Here is a 25,137-nt window from a genome sequence, read left to right as displayed (position 1 = left end):
ATCTCTAGGTGTTTTCTAAATCAGGGACGGTAACTTTAAAATGAGTCCATATAGGCATACAAGCGTATATACGCTGGAATTTTAAATAATTTATTTTTTTTTTTTTGCTTTTTTGTCATTTCAAAGCGGCTTACATAGGTATTTCCGTATCCCTAGAGGGCTTACAATCTATGATGTGTGTTTGCCGGCTCGTGCCCAGGGACGCAGCTGTTTTCTAACATAGGCGCATATTTATTTTTATTTATTTATTTCAAATTTTTATATACCGGCATTCGAGACAGCAGTCACATCATGCTGGTTCACATAAAACAGGGGTGCATAGAAAACATAACTATAACAAAGGTGCTGAAAAGGCAGTTACATATAACAGGGTGATAAGAACTTGGATGAGAAGGAAGAGAAAGGATAGGTTATTAAATTACATATGTAAAACAATAGAATGGATAACCAAGGTGTAGTTGGTTTTATAACATGCGTGCATATATGCATGCATGTTATAAAATAGGCTGACTGAGCGCACATGTGCACGCAATTTTAAGTGGGCACGTTCCTATGCGCTCAAATGCCACTTCTACCGCATAAGTTGGGGAGATTTTAATAGACTCACGCTGATGCCATCACCACTTTTCCTGGGTAAGGGATAGGATTTCCAAACCCCCCTGTTAGCCTCGACCTTTAATTCCCCCTGATCTGTTAATTTTTTTATTGTTTTGTGACTTATACGCCATCCATAGCAGAAGTAAAGTTACGCGGCAGGGGACTGCAGTGCCTGCTTGTATTTTTGCGCTAATTTTTATGTGAAATCTAGGAATGCCCATGTCCATCCCCATCTTTGGAAAAAAAAAATGTTGTGTTCATAGCGGGAGATGCACGCATATCCGGGCGGCTTTTAAAATCCACTCGAAGCACACCGGCCCAATATATTCACGTGTCCCCTAATTGATACGTGTGCCGGGCTTTTAAAATTCATTCGGAAGTTTCTACCTGAGGCAACAGAGGGAAAAGTGACTTGCCTAAGATCACAAGGAGCAGCAGTGGGGTTTGTAGCCCACGCATATGGTTTAAAATATGCCTACCACGTGTATGGGCATTCATAATTTTAAGTGATTGCTTGAGCAAATGTAATTCATGTTTCTTCCTTAGGACTTTGTTGGCTTTAACGTGTGCAGGTAAGCGGATTTTAAAGCATGCTCATGCGAAGGACATTCCTGGTTTTACCCATTAGTCTGGAAACTTTGAAGTAAAAGTTCTGTAGGGAGCTCCATCTGATAATGTCGTCTACTCGTGGGGTCCTGACATTCTGCTGTCCTTGGAGAATTACCTGTTCCATTTGCCTAGCACTGACCAAAGGGTAGTTCCCAAATTCAAATTTCAGACAGAAAATCTAGGTATCGGATTAGAGTAGGACAATTCACTGCCATAAGATTAAGGGAAGAGAATTGCTGATGTGGCCACTGTGTGATGGGTAGAAAACATGGAAGCCCTTATGCAAATAAAAACCACAAAGCAAAACTGCTGGAATCATTGTTAGGGGACTGATGTTTGCAACAGCAAACTGTTTGATGAATCCTAACTGGGAAAACTGGATGGACTTTTTTAGCCTTTGCTTGCCTTCATTTGCTATGTAAAAGGACCAATTTAGGTGCCTGGCTCCCATAGGTTAGATACCTAAAACTCTTGAAAATTGACTCCATTGGCCCCTTGAGAACTATAAAATTGCACTGCCTCCCCTCCTCAGTCCTGGCATATGCAGGCAGTCCTGTGCCTTGCTGACTCTGTTCTATATGAAACCAGTGTAACTGCAGTGTCTCTACACGGACCTGATGAAGGGAGCATCCCTCTCCAAAGCTAGTCATAGATGTATTGAATTAGTCCAGTAATAAGGTATCACCCACAACGTGTTTGTTTTCCCCTAATTCTAACAATCTAAAAAAAAATATTCATGTCTTTATTTTTTTGGTTGGGGTGCGTTTGCCAGTGAGAACCAGCAGTTGCAGCTCCTGTACCTGGAGTGTATTCTTTCCATGATCACCAGCTCGTCTCCCAGCATGCACCAGCACAAAGGCTTCACAGATCTCATCTGGTAAGCACTTAGGTCACTAAGTTTAAACGGGGCTTCATTTATGGACCCTCTGGTAAACAAAAAAGTATAAGCTGTCTGCTAATTACTCTAGCAATAAAGGAGAGAGAGATTTGGGGGCAGGTGGTATCGTGCTAGCCTGCTGAAAGAAGAATTTATTGAATGAAAACCAGCTTTCATCTTCATGTTCATTAGTTTTACAAAGTATCAGCTCTACCTAATGACTTTATTGGTTTTCTTTTAAGTAGTAAACTCATTGTACTATCATTCACTGAAAGTGATCCCTATAGAACGGGGTCTAATTACAGTGGCCTCTCATTTGCAAGTGATTGGGTTGGGAGATGTCCAGTGCAGTTCAGACCTGCTCATCCCCCTCCCTCAGCCCCTATTAACTTTCAGAACTGTTAGGCTCATTCCTAAGATTTTGATAATTCAACTCAACAACCTTGATCATCCTACTACCATCCATCCCTAAATGATCCAGTAAATAATTGGAGACTTAAATATTAAACTTTTTATGTACACACACACATGTTTATAATATAATTATACTTCAGAAATCATTTCACAGTGCCAAATGAGTGCATAATCTGGAGTAGACTGCAAGTAAAATCAAGAAATACATAAATGTATAAATTAAAAGAAATCCATAAAATATTGGCTTAAGGTAATCTCTGAAAGGTAGGCTGGGGTTAACTAGGAGGTTTCCCCTTACTACTCAACATCCAAACAAAATGTTGACGCAATAATGGTGACACAAACTTCCTTCGTTGATTAATTTTTGAAGTAGCATAAAATCCTGCTGAAAAGACACTCCGAACCTATACAGCAAACCTGCCCTACCAGAACAGCATTATTGTTTTGCTGCTCTTTGCCGTCCCCCAGAAGATGCCTCCCTAGGCAACTGCCTAGTTTACAAATTATTAAGCCGACCCTGGGTTGGGAGCCAACAAATGTATATGTTATAAAGAAGTTTTCCTATAGGAGAATATAATGGATTCTAAAAGCAATGTGCAAGTTTCAATTTGGAGAATGTCACCAAGAGTTTTAAGGAAAATATTTTCTATTAAGATTATTGTAGAACAGGCATCTCCAGGAGAACATCTTAATCCCACACAAAGCTCCACCAGACGCACCCTAATGTGGAAAAAGCAGGCAGTGAACAGTGGGGAAAGATCACACCTATTCTATATAAAGCCATCATATATTCTTTAGAAGTCCACCACTGAAATATAGTCAAGCCAATGTCAATATAGTGAATGGACAGTTTTCACCCAACCCTTGAGAAATAGTTCTTTTCTTAATTTGTTATATGGAAGGATCATTGCATTTTAAAGTGAATTTGCTTTAGTGTTTTTCTGGATGTGTTGTGCTAATTGCTACTTTTGTCTCTTATGTCTACATCATGGGTTTAAAGGTTGAACCATTTTTTTCTTTATCCATTAATCCAAAACTGCACTAGCTCAGTGGCAGTACTGTGCACTGCCAAATATAGGGACCTGGGTTTGATTCCTGATTAAGACCTTCAGCTTCCTGGCTGACTCGGGGCTGGTAATGCTGTGGACACAGCCTCTGGGGAGAGGGAGTCCCTGTCATTGTGCAATGGTGACACCCAGTGGCTGGAATTAGGGCTCATGATTGAGGGTGCTGGAATGAGCCTCAATGTGTGGCTCCCCCAGCTGAGGACTGTCACTGAGGCTAGTTAAGTTGGGAAAGGATATAAAACAGAGAAAATATCCCTGGGTAGTTGCAGTGAAAGCCCATGGCATCAATTCTGGTGGACCTGGAATCCCAAAGGAGCAGGAAGAAACTGCTAGGTGAATTAAAAATAATAATAATAATAATAAATTCCAACTGATGGAATAAAAAGACCTAAAGTTGTTTATTCTGTTTCAAATCTAAATAATTTGAAGGTTGTCCTGAGGAGGTTATTCCTTTTATTTTTCCTATCATCCGTAGGAAACAACTGTGCCCAGCGCTCATAGTAATTCTGGGAAACCCGATCCACGACAAGACCATCACGTCGGCGCACGGCAGCGTCTGCCCGGAGTCCGACTCCTCCTCCGCCGTCTCGGATCGTGGCCGAGGCTCTGGCTGCTCCTCCACGGCCCCGGCCCTCAGTGGGCCGGTGGCTCGCACCATCTACTATATTGCGGCAGAACTGGTACGGCTGATGGGGTCGGTGGAATCCATGAAGCCTGTGCTGCAGTCTCTCTACCACCGCATCCTGCTCTACCCCCCGCCCCAGAACCGCGTGGAAGCTGTCAAAATCATGAAAGAGGTAAGGGCCTGCGTCACCCCCTTGAGCTGCCGGAGAAATCCATGTACAGTAAAGCCCAGCATCGCGTGCTTTGAGCGGTGGTAGGACGTGGAATAGCTCAAAGTTGGGCACTTTTTTTTTTCCTTCATACAAGTTATGCTTCTCTTTCCGTCTTCTCTTTTATTATGTTTCTCTCCGTTTAGCGCGTTAGTGTCGAAAGTACTAATGCTAATACATCTCATAAGAGCGTTCCTGGTGCATGGCAGGAATATTTTTAGAATTGGTTTAATTGCCGCCTTAGGTGTCTCCTCTCCCTTGCCCTTTCTTGTCGTCTTCACCTTTTCTTTCCCCCCCCACCCCCCTCGCTCTTTATTGGTAGGAGGCATTGCAACTTGAAGACTGACGCGTGTGACCGCCTCCCACGTGCAGAAGGTTGCAATTGGTAGAACTTCGGCTAAGCAGATGCTGCCAGAGGTTTTTAAATCTCTTCTGCCTTGGTGCAGAAAGATCTTAAGTCAGTTTGATGAGCCATCCTAACTTTAACCTGCTCTATAACAAGTAAAGTTTCAAGGGAGTTACGCGCATAAAATTAGCATATATGTGCACGCATGCTACTTTGTGAACATCAAAATTACGATCTAGGGGCATTCCAGGGCAGGGCCAAGAAGTAGGTTCATAAGTCGCTATTTTATAAGAGATCTACGCAAATAAATTAGGCGACATTTGTGCTAATTAGTGCAATTGATCGCAGATTCATTGGTTGTCAGCTGTTTTTGGGTGAGAGGTCTGGTGAACTGGGGAGAGTTCAGACTGAAGTACTAGGAGGGTCTTGGTGAACTGGAGACACAGAGGGTGAACTGGCGGAGTTATTGGCAAATTGGTTCTTTCAAGCATGCGCACATATTTTAAAATATACCTATTTACACATATAAATCAGTTTTATATGTACATGGGTTTTTTCACACTTAAAATACACACTTGCATGCTTATAAAATAAAGTACGCTCTTTCTTAGCATTGCAAAATATTTGCGCATACAAACACGTGCATGTATGTTGGAGGGTGGATATATGTGCATTTTATAGCCCATGCATACCCGCTACGCGCAGGTTATAAAATACGGTGGTGACTAGGGAGTTGAATCAAGGGAGAGTGCTAGAAGTACTGAACTTGGATTTCAGCAAGGCCTTTGACACGGTTCCGCAGAGAAGACTTATAAATAAATTGTGTGCCGATGGTATGGAACCCAAAGTGACTGGGTTAGAAACTGAGGTGTCAGAGGGTAGTAGTAAATGGAGTTTTCTATGAGGAGGTGGCTGTTACTAGCGGTGTACTTCAGGGACTGGTCCTTGGACCGGTTCTTTTCAACATTTTTGTGAGCAAAGGATGAAGATGAGTCCTGGTAGGCCAGTGCAGAGCTCATACTGCGGTGGCCAAAGGAAGAACCCGTGACCTTGCAGCATGACAAAGAGGTGGACAAGAGACCAGGAGGCCCTCAGTCTGTATGAGTGAAAGTGAGTGAGTGTGTGTAAGAGCGAGCAAACCACTGAATGGGAGAGCCTGTGCATATATGTGTGTGTGTGTGAGAGAGTGCCTGTGAGTGTGTGAGAGCCACTGAGTGTGAGAGAGTGCCTGTGAGTGTGAGTTAGAGAGAGCCACTGAGTGTGACTGTGCTTATTTGAGCTAGTAGGGGGCAGGGACCCACTGAGTGTAAGTGTGCATATGTGTGAGAGAGAAAGCACCACTGAGTGTGAGTGTGCATGTGTGAGAGGGAGAATAGGAAGGGCTGCACTGTCTGAGTGCTGGCACTTAATATTGTTTTGGTATGAGAGGTTTACTATATTGTAATTTGTTCATAGCTTTCTGAGTGTCAAGCCTACACCCAGTTCATGTTACAAAAGGCTTAATACCATATGGGTTCCAACGGTCTTTTGTATGTTAGGGAGAGGGGACATAGGAAGAGAGACTGCTGAAGGCTTGGAGGGTGGGGTGTGTAGGAGGCGAGAGGGGACAGAGGGAATGAGATTGCTGATGACTTGGGGTGGAGATGGAAGTGGAGAGGGGGCTGGGGGAGCGAGGCTGAATCCCTTATTATAAATGTCCCCACACACCATTGTTGCCTGGTGAGACCTCACTTGGAATACTGTGTACACTTCTGGAGACCACACCTTCAAAAGGATATAAACCGGATGGAATCAGTCCAGAGGGTGGCTACTAAAATGGTCAGTGGTCTTCATTCTAAAGCATATGGAGATAGACGTAAAGATCTAAACATGTACACCCTAAAGGCAAGATAAGGGAGATATGATAGAGACATTCAGATATCGCAGAGGTTTCCATGCACAGGAGTGGAGCCTTTTTCAATAGAAAGGAAGTTCTAGAATGAGGGGGTCATGAGATGAGGGTGAAAGGGGGTAGACTCAGGAGTAATCTTAGGAAATATTTCTTTACAGAGAGGGTGGTGGATGTGTGGGACAGCCTCCCGGTGGAAGTGGTGGAGGCAAAAACAGTATCTGAATTCAAGAAAATATGGGATAATTACGGGAGATCTCTAAGGAAGTAATGAGAATTACCGTATTTTTCGCTCCATAAGACGCACTTCCCCCCCCCCCCCCCAAAAGAGGGGGGGGGAGAATGTCTGTGCGTCTTATGGAGCGAATATAAAAAAAAACCTAAAAATCTAATAACCCCCCCCAAGACCTGCCAAATTAATTTACTACAACCCCCCACCCTCCTGACCCCCCAAGACCTGCCAAAAGTCCCTGGTGGTCCAGTGGGGGTCCAGGAGCTGTCCGGGAGCGATCTCCTGGACTTGGGCCGTCGGCTGCCAGTAATCAAAATGGCGCCGATGGCCCTTTGCCCTTACTATGTCACAGGGGCTATGGTTGGCCCCAGTTGGCCTCAGTTAATTAATTTAAAGGGTTGGGATGGGGGGGGGGGGAGTTGGGGGGGTTCACAGAGAAAGAGAAAGATAAAAGTTTTCTGATCTGGGGAGTGGACCGAAATGGCCCTTCCAAGACCCGAAAACAAAATGGGGAAAAAAAAATGTTATGCACTCCCCTAATTTGCTCCATAAGACGCACAGACGCCCGGGGACAGAGCCGGTTTAGCATAAAAATTTTTTTTTTTAAATTTTCCCCCTCTGAATCCTAGATGCGTCTTATGGAGCAAAAAATACGGTATAATGCTAAATTAATTGGACAGATGGGCAGTCTGGATGGGCCATACGGTTGTCTTCTGCTGTCATTTTTCTATGAAATTAGCTATTTAACGTATGCAGCTAATTCCGTTCCTACCCGAAACACCTCCCACCTGCTTCCAAAATGCCACTGATTTAAACGTCTAAATTCTAGCTGCATAACTCATTATCTGGCTAGAATTTAGCACACAAGTCTTTTAATATGCCAGTTTAGCCATTTAGACGGCAAAACCTTTGAGTCTGGATCTCTTTATATTTATTGCAGTTTATAAATACACAAAAATATTATGTAAAAGCAAAGAACACAAAACAAATATCAGATCTAAACAATCATGTCATAAAACAAATAATGTATTCTGTCATGAATCCTCTTTCCAGAAAGGCAGAGATCATAATAACTACAATAAAATAACAATAATAAAAACAGGTGCAGAGCAGAACCAAGACAGTTCACATTACAGCCCAACATGAAAAAAAATATATTCAAATTCTGGTGTCATCTCATCAAAAAGACCTCCTCCACTGCTAATCATTTTGTGAAGTAACACAAACCCCTGCAGCAACAACAACTAAAAATAGATGCCCAGAACCTTGTCCTATCGTACAATCACAGCACCGACTCTCAGGACTCAAATAACAGCAACCTTATGAAGAAGCAGCCAATGCAAATAGTACACCAGGCCCTAGAACATTAATACACCACCTACCTGGGAACAAGCCAGACAGCTACAAATCCATACAGGGAAACTACCCGCTAGCAGAAAATACTGCACTCAGTCACACGAGCAGAACACAGACCAACGCTTACCTACTACAGAAATAAAGTACTACAATTTAGAAATAGAAACATGCAAACAAAACCGAAATAGCCTGAGAAACCAGACACTGAACAGTGGAAATTAAAGAGCAAAATACAAACACATAAAAAAATGCACATACCCAAAGATGGCATAGTCCAATCGCTAAAAACTCAAAATAATTTTTTTTTTACTTTTGTTGACTAATATTTTTATTTTTCAAATTGGTTAGTCCTCATCTCTTTTTGTATAATTTCCCTTGTCAGTCTTTTCCCCATTCTTTCTCCAGGATCACTCTTCTCTTTCTTTTTCTTCTCTCTCCTTCTATCCTCTTCCCTTCCCCTCTCACACACAGGTTTATGCTTTCTCTCACAGACTCCTTTACACAATAAATCTGTCACTCTCACATACACACACAAGCTCTCACTCTCACATGTTCTACCACACATGCAAGCTCCCATTCTCTCATACACACAAAACACTCAGGCTCCCATTCTTACATGTGCACCCCCCCCCCCCCCCCCCACATACTCTCGCTTCCATTCTTATACACAAACACACACAACTCAGGCTCCTAGTCTCACGCACACACCAGGCCTCACCGCCAAAACCCTTCTTCCTCTGTCATGGGGATGGGCTTCCATGGTGGCCTTATTCTGGCGAGTTCTTCTTCGCCACCGCGGGCGTGAGCTCTTGCAGTGGCCTTGCTTCGAGGGGCCCTCTCCTTCATCATCATAGGGATGGGCTCCCATGGCGGTCTTGCTGTAACGGGTCCTCACTTTCTCCACCATGGGAGTTTGGTGGGCTGCCTTCTTCACTACCATGGAGATGGGCTCCCATGGCTTCCTTGCTATGGCAGGCCTTCTTTTTTGCCGTTATGAGGATGGGCTCCCATGGTGGCCTTGCTTTGGCAAGCCTTCTCCTTCAGGCATTGCAAGGATGGGCTCCCACATTGGTCTTGCTTTGGTTGTCCCTCTCCTTCAGCCACCAAGATGATGGGATTGCAACAGCCATTGTAAAGGTCTCTTCTGGTGTTAGGTAGGCCTGAACCCAAAGTAGGTGGGCCATCTCCACCCAGGCCCACTGTGGTTACACCACTGCTTTATAGTTCTCTGTATCTGCATGGTCTCTGTCTTCAGCTTCTCCTGGCACTTTTTCAGTAATACCACCCAGGTCTGGATTCTGGCATTGGCAACACAGGCATTTGCTTTGGGGCAAACTTTCAAGGTGTCCACAAACTGGGATCCCTCCTGCTGTTCTTTGATTTCTAAAGGCAAAAGCCCTCCTGTCTAGTCCTCTGGCTATGGGTGCCATATTCTTAAATCTGGCCCTGATACTCCTGTTATTTATCCAGTGTAATATGTAAATGTTAACTTCAGTCCCTAGATGGCAGCCAAATGTACTTTAGCTTGACCAAGGTCATATGTATCCCTGGAAGTACTTGGAAGCTTGTCAGTGGGTACCAAGCTAGTCCACTGCTGCCACCTGAGAGAGTGGAGCCTGATACATGTCTGCCACTGCTGCAAGAAGAGCCAACCTCATTTCTCTTGATCAATTTTCAGCCCCAATCTGCACTACCTCCTGCTTTTCAAAAAACGTGTCACCTCTTGCTTTAGCTAGAGGAATTCAGGAGAGGCAGCGGAGGGTGGGGAGGGGGGAGCGTGTCCATGCCGCCTGCCTGAACACCCGCTTCCAGCTCCCGCTCCCTAGGAGCCAGCGGGATTCCTCTAAATAATCTGCTTACCGATCACCACGGCCTACAACAATTTTTTAAGGAGCAGGGAAGACCTGAGCTGTGCCACAATATTTAGAGCCCATCAGATTGAACTGGTGGGTTGCCCTAAGTGCACGGGACTGGAGAGACCGATCGGAGGGGAAGACAAGATGGCGGCGGAGGACCCACTTGTGGAAGGCCTCTCCGAAGCGGTGATTAAAGATCTCACCCGGGTCGTTTCTGCTGCCCTTGCAGATAAATTACAGCGCATCCAATCCTCCGTCAATGAGCTTCGAGACAAATTGGAAGAATGTGCATCTGCTTTGAACGGGGGATGCGTGCCAAACTAATCAAGCACGGGGGGCACATAGTGGCCCTGGAATCCAGAGCAGTGGAGATTGAGAGGCGGCATAAGTCCCCTAGAAGACAAGCTTGGAGGTCCTAGAAAACCATAGCCGCAGAAACCACTTGCACATTGTGGGGATCCCCGAAGCAATGCACGGGGAAGAATTGACGCGGCTCTGCGAAAACTGGATCCCCAAGCAGTTACAGCTTGACCTTGCAGATAGACCAGTGTTAGTGGAAAGAGCCCACCGACTGGGAGTCGGGGGGGGGGGGGGGGACCAGAAGCGCCCTCGCCAAGTGATTGTACTCTGAATTACACCGACAAAACCAAAATTCTGCAGACCTATTGCAGTAAAAAGGAACTTTTGTTTCACAATGCCAAACTGTTACTCTTCCCTGCTTTCTCCAGCAAAGTACAGGCAGCACGCAAAGAGCTTACCCCAAATTGCACACAACTGTATCAGCGTGGGATTAAATTCTCCCTGCAATGCCCTGCAAGGCTGAGATTTTCTGAACGGGGCACCTAAGCCGATAACTTCGACTCAAGAGGCGAAAGTATTCATGAGTCAACTTCCAGATTGATGGCGCAGCTCTTCAAAGTATTCTTCTTTGTCTTTGTTTTTGTCATCTAAGGATCTATGCTGCTTTTTGGCCAGTATAGGTGCGAACAGCACATTAACTTTTTTTTTCTCTTTTCTTAACTTTTCTGGCCTTTGCCTCCATTTGCTCGTTTGTGCAGGGAACTTTCTGAACTATGTCTCCACGTCTCTGCACCTGCTTTTGTTCTTTGTTAATTTTAGAGCTGGGAGAGACATGTCATGTTTTTTCTTTTTCTGATCCCCGTACCATATGAAATGTCATCTGTGTCTCTGAGCTTTTAAGCTGTTTCCGGACACGTGGCTGGGCTTTTCAGTGGGGGACTTCTCCGGCTCTGGGAGGCCTCGGTTGAGTGTGAGTGCCTCCAGCTAGTGAGGAAGACAGAGTCCACTTCTTTGCTGGTGCCTTGGGGAGTGCATCTCCCGATCGGGGGTTTGAGAGATTGGGATGGGAAACCTGTTGGGGGACTGAATAGGGGTGTGGATGGCATGTGTATTTGTGTGTGAATGGGTTTGTATGGTTGGACACCCACCTGAATACAGGTTTTTTTTTCTCTGTCTGGGTACTTGTATTTCTTTGGTGGAGAGTAGATCTGAGCTAGGGGATCCCTCCTCTTATACTAAGATGCATTATCTTTTGGATGCACGCTAATGATTTGTTTTATGTCTAGCTGTATCCTTTCTTATCTCAACATTGATGGACTGTGCTCCCCGATTAAATAGAAGAAACTTCTCGGTGATCTGCGAAAATGTGTCTTAGCCTTTCTAAGAACAATGTCTCCCTTATTGTTCCCACAGATGACGAGAAAAGCTTTCTGGAGACTCCCCCAAGTTTAATAAAATTGCTATTTGGTCGAGGGTGGGTCAAACTTATAATCTCCCTGAATTTATTCCCCTCTATGTTATTAATTTTTTCTGTCCTCAACCTTCTCCCAAGAATTCTCATTGTCTCTGTCTTTCCACATCCCTCCTGCCTGGAATGACCCTCTCCTAACCACTCTTTCTTTCTTGTAATCTCATTTTATAACTCACCCTTTCTTGCTTGCCTGCGATTGCCAATCAATTTGTTTTACATTGTTGCACAGTATCATTCTTCCACACAGTTCGATAAGAAGTTACCTTAATTTGTGATACTGAAGCACTATGAGTACATTGTATAAGAAATACACCAAATGTGGGTTATTTTGTCATGTCGGAGAAAAAAAGATGAAGTGTTAGTGTTTTTAAATGAAATAATTAATGTATTTATAAGGGTGATGCCATTCAATTCTGTAGAGTCAAGCGATGTGGGGGGAGAGTATGGCTGCCTCTGAAATGGATTTTCATCCCTCTAGGTCAAAGAAATGGAAATTTCTATGCGTACTTCCTGTTTTTTGGGGGGGTTTTCATCCTTTACCTTTGTCTTCTGTTTGTCTTTCCAGATACTTGGCAGTCCCCAGCGGCTCTGTGATTTGGCAGGGCCTTGCTCTTCTGAACCGGAATCCAGAAAGCGATCCATGTCGAAGAGAAAGTCACACCTGGACCTTCTCAAACTGTATGTTCTGATTCATATTTTATTCCTTTGGTTGTTAGAATACAGGCGATGAATATTGGTGCGAATGACGAGGTAGAGCCCAACCACCCACTAGCAGTTCTGATGCTGGATAACTGGAACTGCAACATGAGGAAAGGGGGATTTTTTTCTTTATTTCTTCTTTAAAAATAATGCAGTAAAGGGAATAGCTTAATCTTCTGAATAAGGCTCCTCATGATTATTTCATGCAGGCATTGCATCTGTGTGCAGCCACTCTGGAAATGCTTCTGCATTACTGATGGCAATTGATAGACAGCAATGCATGCCTCAAAGAAGTATCTGTAGCCCACTGTTAAACTTTCCTTTTTTGTCTGTAACTACCTTAACTTGTCCCCATTTTTATTAATGCTGTTGGCATTTTATAAGCACTTTGCAGCTGTTGTATCTTTCTACATAAGTGATAATTCAAGAGCATGGCGAACCAGTAAGTGAGGCTCATAACCTTTCAAGGCTTTCGCCAGCACTGTTTGTACAAGCTAACAGGAAGGAAAAAGAGGCAAGACTTAGGCTTGTTACATAAATAAAAAAAAAAAGTGCCAATTCCTGAGAGTGGCCATTTCTATGAGATCAGAACAGAACTTATTTTATAAATGCAGTGGGATCATTTTTCTTTAATAGTGGAATCGTAGATATAATATCAAATATCTGAGTCTTATACAGGGAGTTTTATTATTCTGGAATAATTACATCAAATCCATCTTTCCTGCCTCATGGCAGACTCTGTTTAGCAAGTAAAGCTTATTCTCTTAAGGAAAAGATTGTTACATTGTGCATAATTTATACCAATGTTTCAAGCAGACTTGCAACTACACTTTGAAAATGATCCCACACATCTTACGCCTGCCAAAATTCACGCTGAAACCTTTTGGGAAAATGTATATGTATGGTTTTGAAATCTGTAAAAGCATGCACACCCCTCCCAAGCTCCACCCCCAGTCACGCCCCCACCCAGTCTAGGTAAACTCAAGCACAACAGTACATGTACTCATAAGTTTAACTGTGTATTGGACTGAAAGTTTTTTAAAAGCCCATTTCTGCAGGTAAAACACCATTTCATCCACAGATCTGCTTTTGAAAATGTCCTTCTTACATTTAATGTGTCAAAGCAGTAAAAAGAGAATGAGAGACTGAGACCCATTAGAAAATTGAAAAAGACTAGTTGTGCTCTGTAGTACAAGTGAAATGGATTCTGAAATCTAGAATGTTAAGAAATAAACAAAGGGAGGGTTTGCTTTGATGGATGTTTTGTAATCACAAGAAAAGCATCAAGCTCCATGATGACCTTGAAGGAACTATCTGCCATTTCAGTCTAAAGTTCTGCGATAATCCTTGAGATGGAGATGTTTCCATAAACTGACACAACTGGCTGATTACGTGTATTTGATTTTTAACATCCTCAAAGATCTTCATTGGCTCCCTATCCCCTCACGCATCCTCTACAAAACCCTCACCGTTATTCATAAATCCATCTACCTTCACAACTCTAATTGGCTTGACGAGCCATTCCACTTCATACAATCCAGCCGTCCCACTCGAACTAGCCGTAATGGCACGCTCCATATCCCTTCCCTCAAAAAGGCACACCGGTCATCCACAAGGGATCGAGCTCTATCCATTGCAGGACCCATCCGCTGGAACACACTACCTGCGAACCTCCGCCTCGAGCCATGCACCGTCAAATTCAAGAAAAAATTAAAAACCTGGCTCTTCAAACAGGCATACCCAGATTAGGACCCTACTCCATAAATTCACCCCCGCAGTTTTTGCCTCTAAACTACTAACACTCATGCCATGTTATGATGTTACTATGTTATGATGTTATCATGTGTTATCATGCTACTTCTCTTCTTATCTGCAGCCTTATAACCCTCTCCTTTGTTAGCTTCTCCTCTAGTTTTCCTAGTTATCCCAACCCCTTTCCCTGTTTAATGTAATTTCTACCTGCACTTTTGGATGTAAACCAATATGATGTTCCTACTAATATTGGTATAGAAAAGCCTCTAAATAAATAAATAAAATAAAATGACAGTACAGTGAAAGCCACTATTCGGTCTTATTTGACTGTCCTACATTAACAAATCTTATTTGTATACATCTGACATATACTGGGTGCATCAGTTCATTTACTGTGAGAGGCCTTATTCACCAGATGACTTTATTTTCAAATGGCCTTAAGAATTAATGCGTTGTCTTTCATGGTTTGAAATCCCAGATACAATAGCTATAGCAGTGTATGTAATAGCAGATTTCCCAGGAGTAGAGAAACTTTTTTTTCTTTCGTAATGAACAGGCTAAGGGAAGGCCTGATAGAACAACCATCTGGTAGTATGGTTCTCGACAAATGGGTAGTGGAACCTTGTTTCAGATCTTAGAAGCATGGCAGCTGAAGGCCTCAGTCTTACGCAATTCAGTTTTATGGACATCAAAGGTGGGGAGGAAAGAAGGACCTTTTGTGAGGATCAGAGCTCTCTAGTGAGGGTGCAGGAGGTGAGGATATGGGAGAGATACTTCGAGGCTTGTTTATTCTCATATTTGAAGATGAAGCAGATGATATGTAATCCTTGTTTCGAATGGTAGCCCTTGCAGTCTGTATAGAATGGGCCTTATGTGGTCGATGCTTTGGCCTCTACCAGGATTCTGGCCATCATGTGTTGCACAAATTGTAGGTGTTTCAGGCTGGTCATGGGAGATACCATTCAATAAATAATTACAATAATCTAATTGAATGGTGATTAGTACATGAATAATAGACACAAGATTATGCTGATCAAGGCAGTTCCATAATTGTCAAATATGGTGGAGGTACAAAAAGGAGGATCTCATTATCTTAGAGATATGGGATTCTATTGTGAGATTAGGGTTGAGGTGAACCCCTAGGCTTCATTCACGTTCTTGGGGCTGGAGGTGGGGTTCCTGCTAGGGAAGGTAGAGAATGCAGGAGGAGACCTTGATAGCTTAGCCAGAGGAGTTCTGATTTGGAGGTGTTAAGTTTGAGTTTATGATTACTGAGCCATTGGGCTACTGCCATAAAACAGTTATTGAGATAGGTGATTGGAAAAACTTGGTCAGATCCAATTTTAATGCAAAGTTGAATATCATCTGCAAATAGGTGACTTTCGATGTTGGATTGAATCGGATTGCAAATTGGATGGATTTAGATATTGAAATGAACTGGGGAAAGAACAGAGCCCTGAGGTACTCCACATATAAAGTTCTCTGGAGTGAACAGTTTGTTATGCCATATGAAATGAAACTTAAGGACTTAAAATGTATATCCTAGAAGAGAGAAGGGATGTGTTAGAGACATTCAAATATCGCAAATGTATAAAGTGTAAGAAGCATTCCTTTGTTAGAAAAAATAACTTTCTAGAGCATAGGTTTACAGTATGAGATTCCAAGGGCAACATCAGAAAATATTTCTTTACGGAAAGGTTGGTGTATGCATGAAATGGCCTCCCAATGGAGTCAGTGGAGACAACAACAGTAACAGAATTCAAGAAACCATGAGACAAGCACTAACAGGGGAAAGTGAGAGGAAAGCCAAAGACCAAATGAGGTCTATGGTGTTGCACTAGGAATAAAATTGGGCTGACGGGATGGGCCTAAATTTCCTTATCTGCCATCATATTCTCTTTCTATATTTCATCAATACCATCCTTTATTTAGAGGTTTCACAGTTTTTGCTCAACCACTTTGACTGCATTTGATGAACCTTTTGTAGAGTTCCTCAGTTAAAGTTGTATTTCTTTTTAATTCTAGGATCATGGATGGAATGACAGAAGCTTGTATAAAAGGTGGCATTGAAGCGTGCTATGCATCTGTTTCGTGTGTCTGTGCCCTTCTTGGAGCTTTAGATGAATTAAGCCAAGGGAAAGGCCTGAAGGAGGAGCAAATTCATCTGCTTCTTCACCATGTTGAGGAACTGAAAGATGGGACAGAATCTAGCCGGGAGTCTATGGAAATTAACGATGCTGATTTCAGGTGGCAGAGACGTATTCTTTCTTCAGAACACACGCCGTGGGAATCTGGAACTGAAAAAAGTCCTGATATTAGCATTAGTGTTACCACAGACACTGGTCAAACCACTTTAGAAGGCGATCTAGGTCAAACTACTCCTGAGGACAACCTTGAAGTTCAAAGAAACTGCTTGCAGTCACCAATCAGTCAAGACAGTAGAGAAAATCAGAATAAAGATCCAGAATCTGAATCAATTGACCAGCCAGATGTCATTCAAAGAAGTCACACTATTGTTTACCCAGATATAACTAATTTTCTGTCAGTTGACAGTAGGACAAGATCTTATGGGTCCAGATATAGTGAAAGCAACTTCAGTGTTGATGACCAAGATCTTTCTAGAACTGAATTTGACTCTTGTGATCAGTATTCCATGGCTGCAGAAAAAGATTCTGGTAGGTCTGATGTCTCAGACATAGGGTCTGACAACTGCTCCCTGGCAGATGAAGATCAGACACCTAGAGATTGTCCAGGTCACAGGTCATTGCGTAGTGCTGCTCTCTCATTAAAACTGCTGAAGAATCAGGAAGCAGACCAGCACAGTGCCAGGCGGTTCATACAGTCTTTAGAAGCACTTTTGCCTCAATTGCTAACCCTTCCAAGCATGGAAGGGGTGGATTCTGCACTCCAGAACTTTGCCTCAGCCTTCTGCTCAGGTTTGCAAGCAGGTAAGATATATACTCCACGGATTTATACGCATGTCCATTTTGAGTATTTTCACAGCATGTTAGAATGCATAATTGTCACAGAGAACACTGTAAAATCAAATTGGAATTACACAGAGTAGGTGGTTTCTGAACGGTTTAAGTGCTACTCAGGTGGTCTTCCCTTGCCCTCTTTTTTGAGGAGTAGATGGCATCAGTCTTACTTAAATGCATTTTCTAAAAGGTGCCAAGGATGCTTGGCTAATATTTACCTTTCATGAAGGCTACTTATCCTCTTTGCGTAGTAACCATGAGACAGCAGCCATCCCAAGTGAAAACTTTAAATGGGTGTATAGTTTGCAGAAACATAACAAATCAAGAATCAATCCCACACATATAAAAAATTCATCAATATGTGGTACAAGCTGTTGAAAAGGATGTTCATACTGAGCATGCCCAGGTCTTACCTCATCTTTGCCTGTAATGCACCCTATATTTAATCAGTAGTGCATAGAATAATCCATAGAAAAGTCCATGATATCCTTGTGTTTTCTACAGTATTTTTTTTATTTTATTCCGGTTTTCAAATAAAAAATATTCGGCGTCATTAATACTTATCCCCTTTGTTTCAGTCCCCAACACAGAGCTATGTTTCAAAGTAAATGCTCTGCATCAGAGCGGCTGTTTTACTTGATGTGCTGTATCACAGCAACTTCAACATGACGACTCTACCAATAAAACAAGAACAGCTCAAATTTCTCATTTCACAAAAAAAGCCATGTAACAATACTCAGCTTTCATGCAAGTCCATAATGGCAGTATTCCTAGCTTTCACTTGTCAAAATGAACTTCCAGGCAGGGCTAGCCATCCTTACCCTGATTATACTGGATGTTAAGTGCCATCCTAGACCTTCCATTGGCAAATCCACTGTCAGGAAATTTCAAAAAGTGTATACTACACTATGGGCCTGATTTTCAAAAGCATTTAACTCTTAAAACTGTGTTCTACATGTCTAAATGTATGTTACCCATTTAGGTGGACTTTTGAAAATTGATACAACATATGCCATCGAATTGTCAATAGGTTTTACCTGCATTAAGTGCACTTTACATGGCTTTTCAGAATTGCTGCGATAGTACAGTATGTTACATTTATATATATGTAACTCCTTTGAAAATTCACCTGTATACCATTCGACTTCAACATTTAAATCTGTTGGTTATACAGACTTGAAAGTGAAGATCCAATTCTGTTCCCTATAATTGATTCTTGCCTATTGATCGTCTCCTCTCCCAATTGGTTGGACCTCTTCAGTCACAGACTACCTGAGCTCCTGGAATGTAAACCGCCTGTCCTTACAGTGCTGAACCATCAGCGCTTGGATTTTGAGTATTTAAACAGTTCCAGTATTCTACTAGTTACAGTTTAACTGATCTCTTGGTGCAGTCCACGTAGATTTTAAAGCAGGGACAAATGATGACATAAACTACAAAAGATGAATTACACTCTGTTTTCCACTGTAGTTTAAAGATTTCATCTGATATGGGATGTCGCCATCGTGTTCTGACCATAAAACTAACAATCCCTGCATGGACTATGACCAGAAGAACCTAAAATGGCAAATATGGATTTAATCGGTAATGAAAATCTAGGCTTTTGCTGAGCCAACCATGCGTGACTTTCACCCGTGAGCATAACTTTCCAAGAGTGAATTGTACAATCTTCATTACTGATAAAATCTGCAGTTGCTGTTTTGGCTGCTTCTGTTCTGTTCATGAGCCACATGGGGATTGATTGTTTTTGTGGCCAGGCCATGATGGAGGTCAAAATGGAGACATCCAGAATTAAGTGAAATCTTTAAACTAAGAGGGAGGACAGATTGTAAACATCCTTTGTACTTTTTCATATAGCTCTGCCCCAAAATCACCATGGTTCGCATCAAGAGATATAAGATAGATACGGGACATACGTTTCAGGGGCTCAGGGTAGTGTCTGATTAAAGAGGTCCATTTGGAGAGGAGGCGATTAGCAGGCAAGACTCGGCTATAGAGAACAGTATTGGATCTTCACTTTAAAGTCTATGCAACCAACAGGTTTAAATACTGAAGACGAATGGTATAGTGCATTACTAATTTTTTTAAATTTCCTGACAGTGCAACTGCGAATGGAAGATCTAGGCTGGCACTTAACATCCAGTTCAGTCGGTGTAAGTGTGGCTAACCCTGATTGGAAGTTCATTTTGACAGATACTTTTTAAGAGCCTATTTGTACACCTGCAGTGAAGTAGAGCGGTAGGGATACTGCCATTATGGACTTGCATAAAAGTCAGTAATGTTTCATTCTTTTTTTTGTTGTTGTTTTTTTATGTGAAATGAGAACATTTTTAATACCTGTGTTGTGCCTCTGTAAACAGGGATCTAAAATAACCCCCCCCCCCCCCCAAAAAAAAACATAATTACATGAGTCCTGGGGTGGTTGGTTCCCACAGGGAGTCTGTGATTGGGAAGATGGCCAGGAAGTTTTCATGTTTGCTTTCTGGAGCCTGGCTGGAATAAGGGATCGGGGAGGCGAGAGCCTGGCATGGGAGAGGCAGCTTTGGTGCCGCGTTGGGCTGCCCGGAGTTGGCAGAGCTTGTGCATGCAGCATGGAGCTGTATTAGCAGGTGTGCAGCAGCAGCATCAGGCTGCAGGAGGGAGAGGCCTGAGTTGTGGAGGGGTCCTGAGAAGGGGCCGGAGTAGAAGGATGGTACCGACGGTGGTGACGGGAAGTCACATTTGTTAAGGCAGTTGGAGGCTTCCCACGGCACAGAAAAAGCCGTGCTGGTTGCAGGTGGGAGAGGGTGGAGCAAGCAGCATAGCAATAGGGCCACTGCCACTGCTCCTGCTCAGGCCCTGGTAGCAGCGGTGGCTGGATGGAGTTTGCATTGCCATAGTTTGGGAGCAGAAAACATCTGGCAGTAGTGGGAAAGACCCCGGCACATTTGTAGAGCGTAGGCCGTGATTTTTATTGACGTCATCATGACATCAGCATCCAAGATAAAGTCCTGGTCTGGGAGGTTAAAAAATATATATATAAATAAAGCCAAAGCAGCTGAAATCAGTAAAGGTTAAGTGACAGGTGTATAATGATTAAGAGCTTGAGGCAAGTCCCAGTCACGTTCAAATATGGGGTAATAAAATTAAAAACAGCCCGAGTTCAGTCGTGATGCTTCCGGGGCTAAAATAAATAAAAATGCCCAAAATAAATTAAAGTGGGAATAGAGGGATTAGGTGTCCCAAATAAGTTCCCATCTTGGAGATAAAAGTGGTGGGTATTTTAAAATGACACTGGTTTGGCCAAGGAGGATTTATGAGCCATGGTTGAGTTAAGAAGGGCTGGAATCAGTGACAGATAATTGGAAATAAGCTTTTACCACTCGGGAAGTGGACTGGAAGTACTTTTGAATGCTAACAGTGAAGTTTTCTGTAAAACCGATTCCAGTTCAGTCAGTTTTTAAGAAGCCCAGTCTGGGTTTTCCTTAGAAGTTTGCCCAGCGCATGCAGCACTCCAAGGGAGATTCTTAGCTAACCCGGCCGACAAACTAGCAAACAGCGTGAGAGAAGGTACAGCCCTGTGACCTGGGGTCACCTTACCAAAACTTCCCTAATACTGGTTATACTTACGGCAGGGGAAAAGTCTGCTCAGGGCTGTCATCTCGTCTCAGAACTGCTCTAACCCGTGGCATCACTAAAGCAGGGATCCAGCGAGCAGAAAACAGTTTGTACAGTTCAGAAACCAGAGAGAGCAACGGCTGATTTCTGCCAGAGCCATGTAGGAGGCTCCTTTTTGAGGCAATATAAAAGCTGAATAAAAGCACTTTTCCTTCGGAAAGGGCAGCGTAGGAACACAATGTGAGTGTGTGGGTGTGTGTGTGTGTGGGTGAGTGAGTGTGGGTGTGTGTGTGTGTGTGTGCGTGCAGAAAATATTTTATGGAAAGGGGAAACCAGTCTGGTAAGATTAAGTGAAGTCGGAAATAATGCAAAAAAAAAACTTGCTGACCCACAGTGATTAGTTGTCAGTTTGTATAGCAGGCTGGTGTGAATGGAACAGGATTTGAGAGGAAAAAGTCAATGTCAGAGTGAATGAATTCTAACACCTGAAAATTCTCGAGCCAAGAAAAACAGTAGCATTCTATGAAGCGTAAAATCACTGAGCTGTCTTAAAGCCATTGTATCACCTTATTGAAAGAAAAGAAAAGCCTTAAAGCAAATTTGACTGCTGGAGAAAGTGGTGAAAGGAGAAAAAAGGCAAACCTGGCTCACGGTGGTTCTAAGAGAAATACAGTCAGTGTGTATCTCAGCAGTGACCTGTTCGAAGCATTGTGCTTTAAAGACTTATTTTCCTAAAAGCATCAGAAATTATAGCCTTCAAATAAGGCTAGTAATAGTGGAAATACTTCTTCAGAGAAACTTGTGAGAGCTGAACAGCTCTTCTAGATGATAAAGCAGAGAGGAAAAACAAGAGTAGCCATCTGCAGAAACAAAGCTGGTACTTGCGCTTATTAGAAATTTAACTAAAACTAATTGGGTAGATTTTAAAAGATTGCGTGCGGGCGTACGTGCAGGCGTACTTGCCCGCGCAAGTTATAAAATCCAGGGTCGGCGCGCGCAATGGGTTGCACAATTGTGCACCTTGCGTGCTCTGAGCCGCGCCGCCTTCCCTCATTCCCTCCCACCTAACTTGACCTTCCCACCCCTTCCCCTAACAATTTCCTCCCCCTAGCCCTACTCGAATACCCCCCAAAATTTGTATTTAACCTTTTGCGCCTGCCTGCAGCCTGTCGGCACGCGATCCTCCTAAACAGCGGTAATGGCCGCTCTGTCGGAGACCTCTGGCCCTGCCCCCAGACCGCCCTGCCCACGCCCCACCCCCTCCCCGCCCCTTTTTGCAAGCCCCCGGGACTTACTCGTGTCGCCGGGCCTTTTTAAAATAGGCCCGGTGCGCGTAAACCCTTTTAAAATCAAGCCCAATACTAGCTTGTGCTAGGAGTATTTCGGGACATCACCTTTGTGATAAGCGGTTATGAACATAACTCTGCCCTGAACTTGAAAACAGGGACATAAGGTTGCATGAACCCCAAAGACTAGGGAAAGAATGACTGGATCCTGGAGTGACTGTATTCCCACATGCCACACCTCACTTTCTTCTAAATAGTGACAGAAAAATACTGCTCATCCCTTTTAATTAGCTAATCCTACAAGTTCACCAAACTGGCCATGATGAAATAACGCCTGGGCATGCTCAGTATGAGATCCTTTTCAACAGCTTGTAGCACATATTGCTGAATTGTTTTGAGATTTTTATCATCATGAGATCGATGCTTGATTTATTTTGTCTGGACCTCTATTTTCCTGGTTTGGACTTTTCTTTGCGATATTACAGGAACATAGCACATCTATCCTTCAGTATTTGTACCAGGCAGATGCTGCTCCACCTGCCTCTACTCAACCAGCTCTCAGTTCAGTGAATGTGCCAGAAAGCGACTTTACCTCCTTTTGCCATTTAAGATGCACCGGAAGTCATATGAAAACTCAGGCTGAGATCAGAACAGGCTGCTTAGCAAAACCTTTTTTTCTTCTATCTAGGATAAGATGATAACTGGCATGTGTGGGATTTGACACAATGGATCAGACAACACATGAAAAAGATTTTCCCATTTTTTTGTCTACATGAAAAACTATTAATAGATCTGACCCAGAGTATCTAAAATATCTGTAATAATAGTCACAGTAATCAAAAGCTGCTCTTGGCTGCTTCTATAGAGATGCATCTGTTAATCACCAGAAAGAACTTGAAATCTACAAAGCTAAATATGAAGAATTATGCTGTTCAATTGGTTCTGTCTTCAAGGAAATGTGTAGGTATACATACATACATTCTCTTGTACAACATAATTCTTTGCAAATGAGCATTCACATTTGATATATATCTATATCTATATATATATAGATAGATAGATATAAAAGGTGATGCAGGACACTGATAGTCCTTTGGCCAGAGTGTTACCTGGCCAAAGGACTATTTTTTTTTTCTTACTAAGTAGCTAATTTTGCCATATAATGGTTTCAGCACTGTCAGTAATGCTGAGGCACTTCTCTGAAATATAACTAATTGTTGTCTTCTCCCAGTGCTCACTTAGGATTTTTTACGGTTGGCAGCATTTTCCAATTAACTTTGTTAATCAGCATTCGTTTCTGAGGGTACAGACACACATCTATTTTCGTGGCAGATCCAAGTCAGTGATGAGACATTTTAATGCTACTTTCTGCTCTTGTATCAGGCTCTACAAATGGCCCCTTCCAGATCCCCATTAATGCTTGTTTCTATCAGTGGGGCATGGCCATCATCCTCATGTTAGCCTGGCAGTATATATTTCAGTAGCCAGGCCTCTGCTTACTCGTTCTAAACCCATTGGATGAAAATCATAAGATTTCCTACATGATTTATTTATCTATCTATCTATTTATTTATTTTTAATTAAAGTTTTTTTTTTTATTGGGAGAGAGAGGATTTGGCCCAGCAGTCTCCTCCTCCTCCTTATTTTGGGCTTCTGGTTAATTCAAAACGGTCTCCTTTGGGCTATGGTGCCATGAGCCTTCATTTGTAATTAGCCCTGGTTTTTCCCCATTGTAGTAGCAATCTTTTGGCTAGAGGCCTACTTTCAGAACCTGGGTACGGGGCTCCCACCCACTTGCTGTGATCCAGTGGGTGTCACTGTCACATAATGACTGGGGGGGGGGGGGGGGACTTCCTTACCCCAGGGCTGTAAATGCTGCATCAGAGGCATCCCTGACTCCAACCAACTCAGGGAGCGGAAGATGAGCTCAGGAATTGAAGCCGGGTTTCCCACCTGGCAGGGCACGGTGATGCAATTGAACCATCAAGTTGGCCCCTACTGAAGTGCTTAATAAAATCAAAACAGTGTGATATGATACTGTGTCATGAATTGCCACAGTTTTGTGTTTACTCTTTAATTTGAATTTAAAAAGATGTAGGGGGGTGTATGCCGCTGTGAGACCATACACAATCCGGTAGAGTGGGGGAATGGAGGTTAAAGGCATCATGGAGTGACATAATCCCCTGGTGCCTGTAAATACAAACACTCATCTGACAGTGTTCATAATTTTCTAATTGGCTCTGTCTTTTAAGCAGTTTAGACAGCTGAGGGTTTATGCGATCATAAAACAACATCTGAAGTGACAAACGGCGTGACTCGGGGTGAGCTTCATTTTATTTGTAAAATGTCTGCACCACTTCCCACCGCAAGACGTGTGGATGAGAGAGAGAAAATGCCAGGTGGCTGGAGAAAGGGACTCTGCTTTCCCGGTCCCCCCGGGAGGGAATAACTGAGGTCTGCTCCCTGGGCCCTACTCACCAGAGTGAGGGTGCGAAGCTGTGATGATGCAATGTGTGAATAACAGGCTGCTCCCCATTTTTTTTTTTTGCTAGGTGCAACGCAGTCGCCTGGCTTTGAAGGAAGCAGCAATATCACTTTCCAGACGCTGATGAATGCAGACAGTCTCTACATTGTGTCGTACTACACTCTTCTTCTAAACCTGAAGCTGTCCAGCTGTGACTATTACAGAAAGAAACCTCCTCTGCTGCCTGTGACCCTGGTGAGCATCGAGTGCTGCATCGAAAGAAAGATGTTCTCCAACGGGGGGGGGGGAAGAAATGTAATTTTGCTTATTATCCCAGGGGAGCACAAATTGCTGGCCTGCTGCTGCTATGGTCGGCCTCCATGAATTTACAGGGAGAGCAGGTTTGCTTTGAGAAGAAATATGAAATATAATAACTGTAGAGCTCATGGAGCTTGTGCTGGGATAAAATGCATTCTATATGATGATGAGATGTGTAATAGTTGTCTATTAGCTGA

General features: G+C 43.1%; 1 protein-coding gene across 2 annotated transcripts in view; it reads left to right on the top strand.

The window, feature by feature from the left end:
* ARFGEF3 (ARFGEF family member 3) overlaps window positions 1-25,137 on the top strand; it is a 301,053-nt gene that overhangs the window by 148,450 nt on the left and 127,466 nt on the right. For both annotated transcript variants that reach the window (XM_029596476.1, XM_029596474.1), the window contains 5 exons: window positions 1,979-2,083; window positions 4,040-4,361; window positions 12,412-12,524; window positions 16,323-17,245; window positions 24,711-24,877. In XM_029596476.1, the coding sequence (XP_029452336.1) occupies window positions 1,979-2,083; window positions 4,040-4,361; window positions 12,412-12,524; window positions 16,323-17,245; window positions 24,711-24,877 (1,630 nt within the window). The remainder of the gene's footprint in view (window positions 1-1,978; window positions 2,084-4,039; window positions 4,362-12,411; window positions 12,525-16,322; window positions 17,246-24,710; window positions 24,878-25,137) is intronic.

This window comes from Rhinatrema bivittatum, chromosome 3 (assembly GCF_901001135.1).
Source record: "Rhinatrema bivittatum chromosome 3, aRhiBiv1.1, whole genome shotgun sequence".
Lineage (NCBI taxonomy): Eukaryota > Metazoa > Chordata > Amphibia > Gymnophiona > Rhinatrematidae > Rhinatrema > Rhinatrema bivittatum.
This window is presented reverse-complemented; position numbering and strand designations above follow the sequence as displayed.